Raw genomic sequence first — 15,535 nt, 5'->3', positions numbered from 1 at the left:
GCAGCTCCTCAGAAAAGCATTTAGCTCTCATTTCTTTTTCAAAGGCGAACATTAGATCAACATTAATTAAGCATCTGAGGGAGCGTCCCACATCAGGAAAAGAGCGTGACCGTCTCAGAGAATCCTTCAAAAGCTGTTTGTTTTTGCTCTGCCTCATGACTAGAAACGCATGCCCACAATTTCAGGCTTTTACGCCTCGCATTAGCTCTGAGGCTCAAAGGCCAGAGGTAGACCCGTCACCACTCAGTCCCTCGCATCCGTCCCGCTCACAGCGTCCACTGTCAGACTGCTGAGCTGCTTGAAGGAGAGGACCAGCAGACATGGACAGGTAAAGCAGATTCTGGACATGTTAAGGTGTTTCTCTTCCAGAGATTTAAGCCTTTGGATGTGTGCACACAGAGAGCACCCTCCATGGATGCTGCTGCAGCTTTTGATGCTTCTTCCAGCTGTGGCCGGGTCTGCGGGCCCTCTCACACATCTGGGTATGTCCTCCAGCAGATCCAGACGTCTTCAGCAGCAAATATTCCCTGTTTCTCTGCTGGAAATGTTTGTATGTTTTCACCAGAGAATGTAGCCGGGAAGCTGGTCTTCTATCAGACGCAGGGCAACGCCACCTACGTGAGAGACGCAGGAGAACTGGCATCACATGTTCCCACAGAGACCATGTTCGAGCTCTTCGACCCTCAGAGGAATTTCAGCACCGCCAAGTTCACCTACACCTGGGATCTGGGCAACGGGTAAAACTCGGCTCGGTTCTCTGTGTCTCCAAGCTCTGGATCTGTGTTTATTCTGGTCTCTGGTGCAGAGAAGTGATCAAGGGGAGCGAGCCGGTGGTCCGCTACCTTTACCCCCAGTCAGGAAACTACACCCTGCGGCTGAAAGTAGGAGCCAACATGCCCCAGTATGCACCTCCCATTACTGGGGTCTACTCCAAGGACGTCCAAGTGCTTGGTTTGTAGACTTTTATATGATTTAATTAATTAAACTGGACCTTTTAATAGAGATATTTCCTAAAAATATGATGAATATGTTGAAATGCAGTTGTTTCTGTGAGCTCATAAATGTCAACTTTGCATCAAAAAATAAACTTCTTACGTTAGAGCTTCCTGTTAAATCAAGAATAGAATTTAAAATTCTCCTTCTAACGTATAAAGCCCTTAATAATCAAGCTCCATCATATATCAGAGCTCTGATTACCCCGTATGTTCCTAACAGAGCACTTCGCTCTCAGACTGCAGGTCTGCTGGTGGTTCCTAGAGTCTCTAAAAGTAGAATGGGAGGCAGATCCTTTAGCTATCAGGCTCCTCTCCTGTGGAACCAACTCCCAGTTTTGGTCCGTGAGGCAGACACCCCGTCTACTTTTAAGACTAATCTTAAAACTTTCCTTTGTGACAAAGCTTCTAGTCAGAGTGGCTCATGTTACCCTGAGCTACCTCTATAGTTATGCTGCTATAGGCTTAGGCTGCTGGAGGACATCAGGGTCTATTTCTCTCTCTCTGCTGAGTTCTCCTACTGCTCTCCAATCTGCATTGTTTGTTGTTATTTCAGCTTTTAAAATTTAGTTCTCTGTCATTTTTCTCTTCATAGAAGGTACACCTGGTCTGGTGTTCTGTTAGCTGTGACATCATCAGGGGAGGCAGATCATCCACTATTACCATCTAACATAGAAAGTACTCCTGGGTCAATGTGAGCTTCTGAGCTTTCTGTGTCTCTGCTCTGTCTTCTCTAACATAGAAAGTACTCCTGGGTCAACGTGAGCTTCTGTGCTTTCTGTGTCTCTGCTCTGTCTTCTCTAACATAGAAAGTACTCCTGGGTCAATGTGAGCTTCTGAGCTTTCTGTGTCTCTGCTCTGTCTTCTCTACCATAGAAAGTACTCCTGGGTCAATGTGAGCTTCTGAGCTTTCTGTGTCTCTGCTCTGTCTTCTCTAAGCCCCAGTGGGTGGAGGCAGATGAGCGTTCACACTGAGCCTGGTTCTGGTTCTGCTGGAGGTTCTCCTCCCTGTTAAAGGGGAGTTTTCCTCTCCACTGTCGCTTCATGCATGCTCAGTATGAGGGATTGCTGCAAAGCCATCAACAATGCAGACGACTGTCCACTGTGGCTCTACGCTCTTTCAGGAGGAGTGAATGCTGCTTGGAGAGACTTGATGCAACCTGCTGGGTTTCCTTAGAGAGGAAACTTTCTCACCAACCTGGAGGATCTGATGGAAGCTGACTTTGGGAAGAACTTTGATGATGATGTGATGTGAATTTGAGCTATAGAAATAAAATTTAATTAAACTTTATTGAATAAATTATTCCATAAATGTCCAGCTGAGACAAAATGATTAGTTATTTACGAAGGATCTGATGGAAAGTTGCAGTTTTCTTTTATGAGGAATGAAACGTGTAAAAATTTGGCATTTTTTAATGTGTTGAACATCTTTTAATTTTTAGCTGAGGATTATCTGAATTTCCACATTACTAAAAATGACTCCTGAAGCTCTGTGGTCTCAGACTGTATTCCTGGGCAGGAAACTGTATAAAGCACCATGCTGAGTTAGACCGCCACTTAAAATGCAAATAAATTAATGTTTCTGTAGCATCATAAGTTGTAGAAATGTTTTAAGATCGGTTTAGACCGCTAAAATCTTCTAGTCTGAACTGAATTGTCTGACTCTTCTCCTCTCTGGGCCCAAACTGGCCTTTGAAACTATAAGTTGACTAAAATGATCTTTTCAGATGCCATCAAGAACATTGAGCTGGCGGGGCCTGCAGACTACACGGTGTCCCAGGGCTCCAGCCTGGCGTTCCACGTTGATGGGAGGTAAACGCTCCTCCTTCAGTAACGCAGGTCTGGACCAATGAGCAGAGTTAACGACCTCGTTATCCTTCGTCTGTCCAGCCCCCCCATGTGGGTGTGCTGGCGCTTCCTGACCAGCTGCCTTCCTGACGTGGCGGCCGGCTGCACGCTCACCATGCTGTATGAAAACACCCTGGAGCTGAACCACACCTTCACCTCCACCGGCCTCCACTGCCTGGACATCAGCGTCCGCAACGACATCAGCCAGCTGCAGACCTCCTTCAGCCTCTACGTACGGAGAAACGGTGAGCGACCGCCAAACCAAACCAGCTTCAGTCGACAGGAAGAAAATCTGGTTTCATGCCCTGTGCAGCGCATCAGCCACGTCTGATGAAGACCTTAATGATGAAGACCTTAGTGATGAAGGCCTTAGTGATGAAGACCTTAGTGATGAAGACCTTAATGATGAAGACCTTAGTGATGAAGGCCTTAGTGATGAAGACCTTAGTGATGAAGACCTTCATCACTAAGGCCTTCATCAGCCACGTCTGATGAAGACCTTAGTGATGAAGACCTTAGTGATGAAGACCTTAATGATGAAGACCTTAATGATGAAGACCTTAGTGATGAAGACCTTAATGATGAAGACCTTCATCACTAAGGCCTTCATCAGCCACGTCTGATGAAGACCTTAGTGATGAAGACCTTAATGATGAAGACCTTAGTGATGAAGACCTTAGTGATGAAGGCCTTAATGATGAAGACCTTAATGATGAAGACCTTAGTGATGAAGGCCTTTCCTCAGAGGTGGACCAGCTATCAGTATAACGCACATTAATGCCTCTGTAGCTCTTCCTAACGCTCCCAGCACTAAGGACTCTGATGGAGGAACTGTTGTTGGGTTTCTGCTGATCTGCAGCAACATTGGTTTTGTTGCTCCACGTTCCCGGAGTGAGGCCGTCTGGCTGGTCCTCACATGTCGGCTGTGTTTAATGGATCCGTTCCCGCTGGGATCCATTAAAGCGTGTCTTCCAGGAGGACAGAGACTTCTTTGCAGGCTTGCTGCTCTGAGCTGAGAGGAATGCTGGATGATGTAAAGGAACCGAGTCAGACAGACCAGCAGATTTCACCGTCTCACCAAAATGTTACAAAGTCCCTTCACATCTGAAAATATGCCAGAAATGTCCCTTTAATGTGTCAGATCTTCACAAAGCTAGCTTTATTTCCTGTTTTAGTGATAGAGTAATTACCAAAGTCTTCTCACAGGAATGGTTTATACTTTCAGACTTCAGCTTCTTACTGAGACGTCAGGTTGATGAAAAGTTAAAACCGTTTTGCGTGGATGTGTCCGTCTCTCACGCTGCTTCCTCTCTGCAGATCACACTCACCTGCTCTTCATCCTCACCTGCGCCGCCGTCCTCGTTGCCACTTTCTCCTTTATTCTAGTCGTCGCCTGTCGCCCCAGGAAACAAAATGCATCCCAGGTAGCCCAGAAACACAACATGTCGTCACTCTGACACCATGTGTGTCCCTCCATCTTCCTTTCTATCACTAAAAACTGGCTCTAATCAAAGAGACGAGCTTATAGGTGTGCCTGCTGTAGCAATCCTATTCAGTTAATTAGAATATTACTGACATTATGTTTATCTGCTTTAAGTTCCAGAAAGTTACAATCAAGCATCATTAGACGCAGATTCTGATTCTCTGGAAATGATTATAGCGCATAGTGGGTTTTTATTAAAGCTTTATTATCCAGGAAAGTCACCATTGAGATTAATTACTGAAAATAAATTAATAAAAACAAATAAAGAACAGCAACAAAACATTACATGTGAAACATCTGTATTCAGCATCAACAAAGACTATTTAAAAAACAAATGTTGCATCAGACAGAATTAAAAACAGACAATTTGGAGAAAAATAAAACATAATGTAATACGGTGTAGGACAGCTTGCTTTGATATAGTTTATAATATATAGTTTGTAATATATAGTTTGTAATATATAGTTTATAGTATATAGTTTATAGTATGTAGTTTATAATATATAATTTATAGTTTATAGTTTAAAGTAGATAGTTTATACAATATAGTTTATAATACATAGTATATAGTTTATAGTATATAGTGTATAGTATAGAGTTTATAGTATATAGTATATAGTGTATAGTTTATAGTATAGAGTTTATAGTATATAGTGTATAGTTTATAGTATATAGTGTATAGTTTATAGTATAGAGTTTATAATATATAGTATATAGTGTATAGTTTATAGTATATAGTGTATAGTTTATAGTATATAGTGTATAGTGTATAGTGTATAGTATAGAGTTTATAGTATATAGTATATAGTTTATAGTATATAGTGTATAGTTTATAGTATATAGTGTATAGTTTATAGTATATAGTGTATAGTGTATAGTATAGAGTTTATAGTATATAGTTTATGGTATAGAGTTTATAGTGTATAGTATATAGTTTATAGTGTATAGTGTATAGTTTATAGTGTATAGAGTATAGTTTATAGTGTATATTATATAGTTGTAAATAGTTGTATATAGTTGCGTTGTAGTGTACTACTGTAGAGGTAGTAGTGGTGTTTAGTAGTGCAGCAGTTTAAGTCGTTTTAAGTCGTTTTAGTGCTAAAAGGTCCTGAGGAAGTTGAGCTATGATGAAACTAGCAACCTGAACATGTTATAGGTTAATGGAGATTTTCTCTCCAGCTCGTTGTCACACTGAGGAGCTCACTGAGAGTTTCACTAACGAGATCACAGCTAGAAAACCATGGAGTAACTAGGCAACGACTTGCTGAGCTCATATGAATTAAAGCTTATTCTTTGTATTCAGCTAAATCTCTGGCTATGACCCATGTGACGTCTGGTCCATCCTGTGATGCAGGTCGCTGCCTCCAGCAACGCTGCGTTTCTGAAGGACCGGGACGCTGGAGGTGAAAGTGACGTGGTGGTTACCTTCTCCTCCGTGGAGAAAGGAGAGAGGGAGCGTCTCCTCCTGCAGCTCGGCCCCCAGTACTCCTCCTAACCATCACGCCGCCGCCATGGGGACCACTTCCTGTTTACGCTGCCTCTTCTGCTCTGAACGTCTATATATGAGCTACTGTGTGCACGACCGGGATCATCCTGTTAAATTAAGCTGAATTAGTGCCTCAGTGTGTCTAGATTAAAAAATAAAGTCGTTAAGCTACGAGCGGAAGGTGTGCTGTGCAGTAATTAAATGTTGATAACAGATTATTGAGTCAGAGCGCTCAGGTTGACATTCAGATGGGTATAATAAATTTATGGAGCCTTTCATGTTTAAACAATGAGCCTTAAAGGGCCGTTTAATATCGGTAAACTGGGTTCAGCTGAGTACTTATTAGAAGTCAGTATCCTGTCTGAAGTAATCAAAGTGATGGTGGTCCTCAACGCAGCAGGTAGTTAACTTTATAAAACAACTACAAAGCCATCAGTGTGGGAACTAGTTTCAGTAACACGTGTTAGCACGTAGCTAACCGCTCTCTGAAGAGCTTCCACGCTGCCGCGGTCACGTTCTGCTGTTGGTTCCTCCTCCTGGTTGGTTTATGGGACCTAAAGGTTTGTGGTAAACGCCACACGATGCTTCACACAAGCAGACAACAGGGAGGACTGGAATAAAACTCAGATTCAAAGAATCAACAAAGCCCACAGCTCGGTGGCCTCCTTCTGTCTCACCAGAAGATCTGAGACCCAGAGAAGAAAGACGGACGTCCAGGACAGCTGGCAGGTCCCTGCGTCCTCTGGAGCTGGTCTCTGGTGAGCCCTGCTGGGCTGCAGGGTCTCTTCTCCTGCATTCAGAGTCTCCAGAGCTAGTTAGTCCAGTGAGGGAGCTCCACACCACCATGGAGGCCGTCAGGAGATGAAATCATCGAAACGTTTCAGCTCCTGGCGGCGCCACGGAGGGCGGCTTCCCGCCGGACCTTCCATCAGGTAAGCGTTGCTAATGCCACACGGAGCAGCTGTTGTTTGAGCCTGAAGATCCCACGCAGCCCGTGTTCTTAACGAGCCGCGTCACACCTGCTGCAGCAGCTTAACGGCTGCAGGAGACCAGACCCGCTGCATGCTGCCACGGCACGCTCACAACCTCGCTTTAAAGTGAGAAACAGTCAGACGGATTTTTGCAACATTTATTTCCTTCATGTTCTCCTTATGTGACATCAAAGCATGTAAAAAACAACATTTAATGGCACTTAAACATTAACGGGAAGGCCATGAGACGAGGTGGGCTAGGCTAACACTGACACACAGAATAATCTAATTTACATTAATTTACATTGAGAACAAACAGCTTTAAGCTCTTTATGGGTTTATATTTTCTACAGTGTAACACAGCATAGTGTAACGGGTCATTTACAGACAGTCAGACAGTTTTAGTGGCGAAGGCCAGAAGAAGAGCGCTGGGCAGACTCACTACTACCAGGACTGGAGCGCCGCCGCAGAACGAGTTCCTTTGAGCATCAGCGGGTGTGGAGGCGTGGAACCGTCGGCCTCTGGGCCCGTTCACACATCAGGCAGACTGTTAGCAGCAGCAGCAGCAGGCTAACCTGAGGCTGGAAGAGGGGGGGGGGGCTCAGGGACCACCGGCGCCACGGCGATCCCTTTGTTTTTATCAATGTCAGATTCATTTTGGACTTTTCAGCATTTAGTTTCTCTTTTTCCAGGATGGACAGATAATAAGATTTTCAAAATAACACGTTTGAATTTAATGTGAGTTTTCTCAGGTTCATAAGTATACATACAGGCTCAGATTGCCAAACACACAGCCACTGATATCTGGATAAATCCGTTAATAAACTCCTCTGGCAGAAGATCCGATGCCGTTCTTATCAGAACCGCTGGAGCTCATCTAGGTTTGTCTTCCTGACCCAGAACTAAACATGTTTCCAGTGATCATCGCTCCTCATTATTTAATCCTGTGTTCTCCAGTCGCTGTGGTTCCCTGTTCTGCTACCGCTATTCTCCCGGTTCTCCTGGTTCTGCCTCTGTCCTCCTCCGTGTCTCAGTCTGTCTGCCTACTTCCTGCCTCAGCAACAACACGGTGTTCCCCTCACCTGTACCCCACAGCATGATGCTGCCACCACCGTGCCTGGCAGTGGGTATGCTACTCTACCTTCATTCCTCCCTAACCCCACCGTGTCTAACTGTTACTGAATAACCTTATCTGGTCCAAACATGAAACATTCTTCAGAACATGTCTGGTTCAGTTGGTCCATGCAGGAACCTTCAAACCCTCTGAGCGCCCTCTGGACCCATGTTACGTTAATTTTGCTTCGTTAAGGACAGAAACTCTGGTTTTATCACATCTCCCAGTTTAGGACGGGTTTGGACCTTGGTGGTTCCTGGATGTTCTCTGGAACATCCTAAGCGACTAACCTGAAACAGAACCACGATCCAAACCCGGACTGGACATGGATAAAGCGTTCAGCTTGCAGAGCGGCTCTGCTCTGATGGGAGGAGCGGTCCAGTATACAGACGATGATGATGATGATGATGATGATGATGATGATGATGATGATGATGATGATGATGATGATAAGAAAATACAGTCACATTCCTGCTGCTGATGGTCAGTAAAGTCCTGGAGGGCTTCAGAGTAGGAGAAGTGGGTCTAGTGGACGTCTTTTGTTGGACGGACAGAAACAATAAAGCAATGGCCGCCTGATCACGCTCTAGAAATTCGGCAGCCGCTCCTGGCATATCTCCAGGGGGCGCTTGGATGCCCCCCTCCCAAAAACCTCGACGTTGCTGGACAGCCAGGAGATGACGTTACCGGCCAGGTAGGAGCTGCAGTTTGCCATGGACTGGATCTCCACGGGCTTCAGGACGCGGTCCCAGATGTTCACCTGGCTCAGCTCGCCCACAAAAGCTTGTCCAGCATCAAAACGCCCGCCGACCACATCCTGAAGGTCAGAAAGAGCAAGATCAGCAGCAGCACTAGCAAAGGTGATTATATCTACAAGGTGAGGGGGGGGGGGGGGGGGGGGTTGGAGTCCTTAAATAACTTTGTCCTAAAGGTCCATTGCTCTGGTTGTGTGTCAGGTCCAGTTCTCACACAGGTTATTAACTCTGCTCAGATGAGAGCAAAACATGAAGAAACTGTCAGGAATTAGCCTGGACCACCTGATCCCCACAGAGAAACGTGGCGGCAGCATCATGCTGAGGGGAATCTGATCTTTAGCCGGGACAGACGAGTCGGTCACAGCTGGTGGGAGGAGGAAGTCCAGGACAATCCTGACAGAAACTGGTGTTGTGAGAGGTTTTAGATCTGGTTTAGATCAGGTTTAGATCAGGTTTAGATCAGGTTTAGATCAGATTCAGATCAGGTTTAGATCAGGTTTAGATCAGATTTAGATCTGGTTTAGATAATGTTTAGATCAGGTTTAGATCAGGTTTAGATCCAGTTTAGATCAGATTTAGATCTGGTTTAGATAATGTTTAGATCAGGTTTAGATCAGGTTTAGATCAGATTTAGATCAGGTTTAGATCCGGTTTAGATCAGGTTTAGATCAGGTTTAGATCTGGTTTAGATAATGTTTAGATCAGGTTTAGATCAGATTTAGATCAGGTTTAGATCAGATTTAGATCAGGTTTAGATCTGGTTTAGATAATGTTTAGATCAGGTTTAGATAAGGTTTAGATCAGATTTAGATCAGGTTTAGATCCGGTTTAGATCATGTTTAGATCAGATATAGTTCAGATTTAGATCAGGTTTAGATCCGGTTTAGATCATGTTTAGATCAGATATAGTTCAGGTTTAGATCAGATTTAGATCAGATTTAGATCAGGTTTAGATCAGATTTAGATCAGGTTTAGATCTGGTTTAGATAAGGTTTAGATAAGGTTTAGATCAGATTTAGATCTGGTTTAGATCAGGTTTAGATCAGGTTTAGATAAGGTTTAGATCAGATTTAGATCAGGTTTAGATCCGGTTTAGATCATGTTTAGATCAGATATAGTTCAGATTTAGATCAGGTTTACATCAGGTTTAGATCCGGTTTAGATCATGTTTAGATCAGATATAGTTCAGGTATAGATCAGATTTAGATCAGGTTTAGACCAGGTTTAGATCAGAGGACTCCACCTCCAGTCCTCCACCTTTACCTCTGCTTCAGCACACCTGACCCCAATGTTAGCTCGTTAGCAGAGCTCGTTAGCAGAGCTCGTTAGCAGAGCTCGTTAGCAGAGCTAATGATATGTGCTCACACTCCTTTCATTGCATACGTATGTTAGCTACAGACTTACATTCAGATAGAATATATTTAACTATAAATTTATACGGTATTTCTTTCAGATCCAGTTAAATGCTTCATCTTTCACCTGTCTCCTGCTCTGTAGGAGACAGGTGAGAGGAGACAGGTGGAGACAGGTGAGAGGAGACAGGTGGAGCAGGTGAAGACAGGTGGAGCCGGCCAGAGAAAAAGTCAGCGTCAGATCATTGAAGCTTTTTGTTAGCAGATGTCTGGCGGTTCTTGGTTGCCTGCGTTGCCAAACCCTCGATCAGCTTTTGGATCTCCTCTCCCTGCCTCGCCCTGATTGGTGGAGCTGGACTGTAGCCTGACTAAGAGTTCTGCCTCTGTCCAGACCTCTGGGTCACGACAAGCCTCGGCCATCCTGGCTGCCGCCTTCAGTCAGAGAACCAGATCTCTCCAGATCTCCTGCTGCTCTGGTTCCTGGTCTTCATTAATAAACCTTTAGGTTAGATTTCCACTGCCTGCACTCTGGGTCCCTGAGCAAGACCCGTAACCCCTGATTGCCTAACCCAGGTGCCCCACATGGCAGCCCACTGCTCCCCCAGGGGGACGGGTTAAGATGCAGAAGTGAATGTCTCCATTGTGAGATCAATAAAGTTCTATAACTAGCATTCAGCTCTTCTGGGTCCACTCAGAGATGGACCTTTGGTTTCCTGTGGATTCTTCTGCAGAATCCAGCAGAAGAACACAACCTGATGACTGGACCTTCTTCTTCAGGGTTCCTGCTAGAGAGCAGAACCTCTGGTTCCATCAGGTCCATCAGGTCCAGGTCCTGAAGCAGCAAACCCAGACCATCACTCTACCACCACCATGTTGGACTGAGAGGTTCTGGTTCTGAAATGCTGTGTTGGTTTTACTGCAGGTGTAACGGGACCCAAACCTTCCAGAAAGGTCCAGTTCTGTCTTGTTGGTCCACAGAATATTTCCTATTATGATGTTTTTCAGTAAATTCTTTTGGGTCAGCAGTGGTTCTGGTCTTGGAGCTCTGCCATGGAGGCCGTCTTTGCCTCAGCCTCTCTTCCTCATTGTTGAATCCTGACCTCTGACCTCAGCTGAGGCCTGCAGAGCTGTAGATGTTCTGGGTTCTGCTGGGACCTCCTGGACGAGTCGCTGATGTTCTCCTGGAGTGATTCTGGGTCAGGACATGATGTTTTACTTCCTGTGAGCTTCTAGCCTACTTCCTGCTGTCAGACGGGTTCTTTTTAACTCCTGGTTCTGCAGTTTGGCTTCATAAATGGGTTTAATCACATTTAATTCATGATTTAAGGCAGGATGGGTTGGATTCTTATTAAATCTCCCCCTCCCCCCAGGTTAAGAGTCTGGGTGTCATCCTCGATAGCACCCTATCTTTTCAATCCCATATCAATAACATTACCCGGTCTGCCTACTTTCACTTAAGAAACATCAACCGCCTCCGTCCCTCCCTTACCCCACACACTGCTGCCATACTTGTGCACAGCCTTGTCACCTCCCGACTGGATTACTGCAACTCTCTCCTCTTCGGCCTTCCTCAGAAATCACTCCATAAACTACAACTGGTCCAGAACTCAGCTGCTCGCATCATAACAAGAACTCCCTCTATCCACCACATCACCCCGGTCCTCCAACAGCTTCACTGGCTCCCCGTGCAGTTCCGCATTCAATATAAAATTCTCATGGTGACATTCAAGGCCCTTCACCACCTAGCCCCCCCTTATCTGTCAGGCCTCCTGCACATTCCCACCCCCTCCCGTGCTCTTAGATCCTCATCTGCTTTACACCTGTCTGTCCCTTCCGCCCGTCTCACCACCATGGGGAGCAGAGCATTCAGCCGCTCTGCCCCCCGCCTCTGGAACTCTCTACCACCCCTACTTAGAAACACGGACTCACTTCAAAATTTTAAATCACAACTCAAAACTCATCTGTTTAAGACCGCCTATTCTCTTTAATTATCAATTTCCCTGTCCCAGCCTCGGTATTTATTTATTTTTTATTTATTTTTTAAATGTTTTTTGTTTTGATTCTGTTCCTGACATTCTGTTTTTTACCCTTCTGTACGGCGACCTTGAGTGTCTAGAAAGGCGCCTTTTAAATAAAATGTATTATTATTATTATTATTAAATCCTCATCTAGAAGCTGCTGCTGGTTTCCTTCAGGTTTTCTTTGTCTGATCTTAAAATGTAAATCTCTCTCTAACATCCCGTTCCTCTGATCTTAGAGGAACCAGCTACTGCACCCAGCTGGTGTCGGCCCTAAATGAAACACGCTGCCCAGAGGGACTGGGTGCCGTCACCTGCTCCTGCCCCAGGATGATGACCCCCCCGGCTTTGATGGGGTGCCAGGCTGCCAGGTTGTCCCCCGTCCCCAGCTTCTCCCCGTCCTGGTAGGCCTCCCACTGGCCGTCCCTCGTGGTCCAGGAGATGCAGATGTGGTGCCACTTTCCATCCCGCACTTCCAGAGGCAGCTGGGCGACCTGCAGCAAAGCAACGCGTTACGTTTCATTTGTTCTGTTTATTCTGCCGTCTCATGCAGCAGCAGCGGGGGGGGGGGGGGGGGGGACTTGCCTTGTCGTTGATGAGCAGCTCGATGGGGTTGTTGCCCCACTCTATCAGCACGATCTCATTGGCCTGGCCCGGAACGCCGTAGGAGAACGGCGTTCCCACCCCGGGGCTGGCGCTGGACTTGATCCACATGCAGAGCGTGAAGGCGTACATCTCCGGCAGCGTCTTGGTGATGCGGCCATACAGGTAGTTGGTCCTCTGAGGGAGGGACAGCTTAAACTGCTCAGGTGACTTAAAGTCTCCGCCTCCTGGTTTAGAGGAGAAGAGAGATGAGAGAAAGAAAGGTCAGGAAACATCAGGAAACATCAGGATTCACAGAGTTCATCGCTCTCATCTGATTATAACTGTTTCTGCTCATGGTTCCCTCGGCTATTACCGTTCACTTTCCTTCTGACCTGATCCAGACTTCGCTTTGCAAAAATATTCATTTTGTCCCTTTACAACCAGAAACTGCAGGGAGTTTTACTACAGACCAACACATCATGGAGGAAAAATGAGAAATGTCTTATAAAGGTTTTTAGAATTCAAAATGTAGAAGCAACCTTTACCCTGAAGCTCATGTGCTGCTAATTGTTCTCAGAAATCCTTATTTAGTAAATGGACAACATCAGTGAGCAAAGGAGATGATACAGAGCAGACAGGTGAGGGAGGTTTACTGCGGGGAAACACGGTGATGGCAGCATCATGCTGGGGGAAGTAGGTCAGAGCTGATGGGAGACGGATGGAGATAAACCAGGAGGAGAACCTGAGACTGAGGGGCAGGTTGACTTTAACTGAGCTTCAGCTTTTATGCAAAGAAGATAGGACCAAAACATCAGTCTGTTTTTTATGTGTAATTAAAAATGATTAAACAGCTGTTGCCTCCTTCCTCTACTCTGTTAATCCATCCCATAAACACGGTGCTGTTGTGGCTGTAATGGGACAAAACGTCACCATGAACTCTGACTGAAAGCTCCAGGTCCTCTGTACCTTTCTCCAACTCGCTGATCCTCTCCACCAGGGCGTTCAGGGTGCTCTCCGTCTTCAGCCTGTAGGCGGCCGTGGCGTTGGACAGCTGGCTCTTCTCCTGCTCCAGGCTGCTGACCTTCTTCAGAAGCTGCTTCTCCAGCTCCCCGAGCCGACGCTGCAGTAGGTCCCGGAGCTCGCTGGGGAACGAGGCGCCCGATAAGTTGGCCCTCATTTGCTGTTGCTGCAGCAGGAGATCATAAACAGGAAGTGGACAAAGATAAGCAGGTGCATTAAACCACAGGGGATTTCCAGGAGACGCCTTACATCACCATATATCAAGTTGTTGCTCTTATGTTCTGGACATAGTTCCACAATGGATCATAATGTGAATGAAGCCAATCAGGACTGCTTCCAGAAGAAGTTCCATATTTTCATCATTTATTCCTAGAAATGTTTCCTAACGTTACACCAGGGTCACATATTTAGGTTACACAGTTCAAGCTCTTTAAAATAACAGACACTCATCAGACTTTCAGCATTTAGGTTCTCCACAACCTGAGATCAGATGAACTGCTGTTTTATTCTGACCTATTTTTAAGCTCCGTCATAAAACCTCACGGCACCAAAAGCACCAAACCTTTGGATTAGGGGTCCCATCTGTGCCCACCTCTTTGCCTTGAAGCGCCCCTGCTTAAGATCCCAGAAATATTAGTTCTGTGGTTTGGAGAGAATCTGTAATGTTGCTCAGTCAAATGAGACTAACGGCCTTAATTTAGCGGACTTTTACGCATGGCGCTCCATGCCGCGGGCTTTGCGCAGCTGGTGCCACCTTACCTCCAGGTTCTCCAGCCGCTCCTTCAGCCCCTGCATGGTTTTCCCCAGGCTGTCGATGGAGTCGTTTGGATCCGTGGGGACGTCTCCCATCGTGTTCTGCTTGTCCTTCCCCCACGAAGCCCCCTTTCCGTACTTCCTGTCGGTGGTGGCCGCGGCGCAGAGGGACAGCTTGGTGGTCAGCTCGTTGATGGTGCCCAGCTGCTTGGAGATCGTCTCTTTCTGCTGTAGGATCGTCTCCCGGAGCTGCATGACGGTGTTCCGGAGCTCCTCTTCCTGACCCCCGGCGCTCAGGTCGGGCAGTAAAGTCACAGGGCAGCCGGCGTCCCCGCTGATGGGCACTGCCCGGCAGATGTACCGCTTCCCATCATCCGGCTGAGCGCTTATTAGCGCGCCGAGGCATAAAAATCCGCACAAGAGTGAAAACATCGCCGCTCCGTCTGAAGGAATAATCCCGCGGAGGGAAAAGTCCGAAATCTACCCGAACAAACTCCTCGGTCGCTTTGCGTAAAACTCGGTCCGCGGGAGGTCTAACCAAACGCAGGGCCTGCTGTTTGTCAAAGCGGCGCCATGACCAAGGGCCAAAAGCAGGAAATCCGATCAAGTGTGAGTCTGTCACTGTAAGCCCGTTAATGTTGTTCGCGCTAATAGGACTATTTCTGGCGCAGAGAGCGCGCACAGTGTGGTGCTGAACAGACAGCTCTGATCGCCAAAGCGGATTACCAAAAAAGGTGTCTGTGAAAACGCACTGATTGGTCGGAGCTGGCTGACGTCACAGGCAAGTCGGATAAAACCACAGTTCACTTGTTCATTTGTGAAGTTAATTAGGCGACCAGGTGTTCCTTTTCTGACAGGTGATGTCATTTTTCAGTTCCTCTCTGGATTCATGACACTGGCTGAAGAACAGCCTGATGGACGTACAGGCGCTACAATATTACATTTATATTAAATGCTTATTTATCCAGTAATAAATGCTTATTTATCCAGTAGATTTACTGGATGGTAGCAGTGGTGGTCCTGGAATCAACGGCATCCTGATCAGGCCCCCCTCTCAGCGGGCCCACTTACGGCCTAGGGTGTGCAAAATAATCGTCATGACGATGCATCGCGATTCTAATTTTCGCGATCTACTGCATCGACTCTTGATGCCAAGTA

At 46.2% G+C, this 15,535-nt stretch overlaps 2 protein-coding genes across 2 annotated transcripts; one reads left to right on the top strand and one right to left on the bottom strand.

Annotated features, from left to right (window-relative positions):
* Positions 1 to 216: 216 nt before the first annotated feature.
* On the top strand, positions 217 to 5,984 carry tmem130 (transmembrane protein 130). The gene is made up of 8 exons (XM_012866966.3): positions 217 to 328; positions 400 to 482; positions 566 to 737; positions 806 to 951; positions 2,720 to 2,804; positions 2,883 to 3,085; positions 4,158 to 4,264; positions 5,678 to 5,984. Exons 1-8 carry the CDS (start codon positions 321 to 323, stop codon positions 5,816 to 5,818), a joined length of 945 nt encoding a protein of 314 aa, XP_012722420.3. The 5' UTR covers positions 217 to 320; the 3' UTR covers positions 5,819 to 5,984.
* A 1,391-nt stretch (positions 5,985 to 7,375) lies between these two features.
* On the bottom strand, positions 7,376 to 15,074 carry nptx2b (neuronal pentraxin IIb). The gene is made up of 5 exons (XM_012867035.3): positions 14,384 to 15,074; positions 13,571 to 13,790; positions 12,605 to 12,849; positions 12,334 to 12,513; positions 7,376 to 8,711 (listed from the first exon to the last, which is right to left on the bottom strand). The coding sequence occupies exons 1-5, from the start codon at positions 14,807 to 14,809 to the stop codon at positions 8,481 to 8,483; spliced, it is 1,302 nt and encodes a 433-aa protein (XP_012722489.2). The 5' UTR covers positions 14,810 to 15,074; the 3' UTR covers positions 7,376 to 8,480.
* Between the last annotated feature and the right edge of the window lie 461 nt (positions 15,075 to 15,535).

This window comes from Fundulus heteroclitus, unplaced genomic scaffold (genome assembly GCF_011125445.2).
Source record: "Fundulus heteroclitus isolate FHET01 unplaced genomic scaffold, MU-UCD_Fhet_4.1 scaffold_47, whole genome shotgun sequence".
In the NCBI taxonomy this organism is placed as follows: Eukaryota; Metazoa; Chordata; class Actinopteri; order Cyprinodontiformes; family Fundulidae; genus Fundulus; species Fundulus heteroclitus.
The sequence above is the reverse complement of the archived record's forward strand: the minus strand, read 5'-3'. Positions and strand labels throughout refer to the sequence as shown.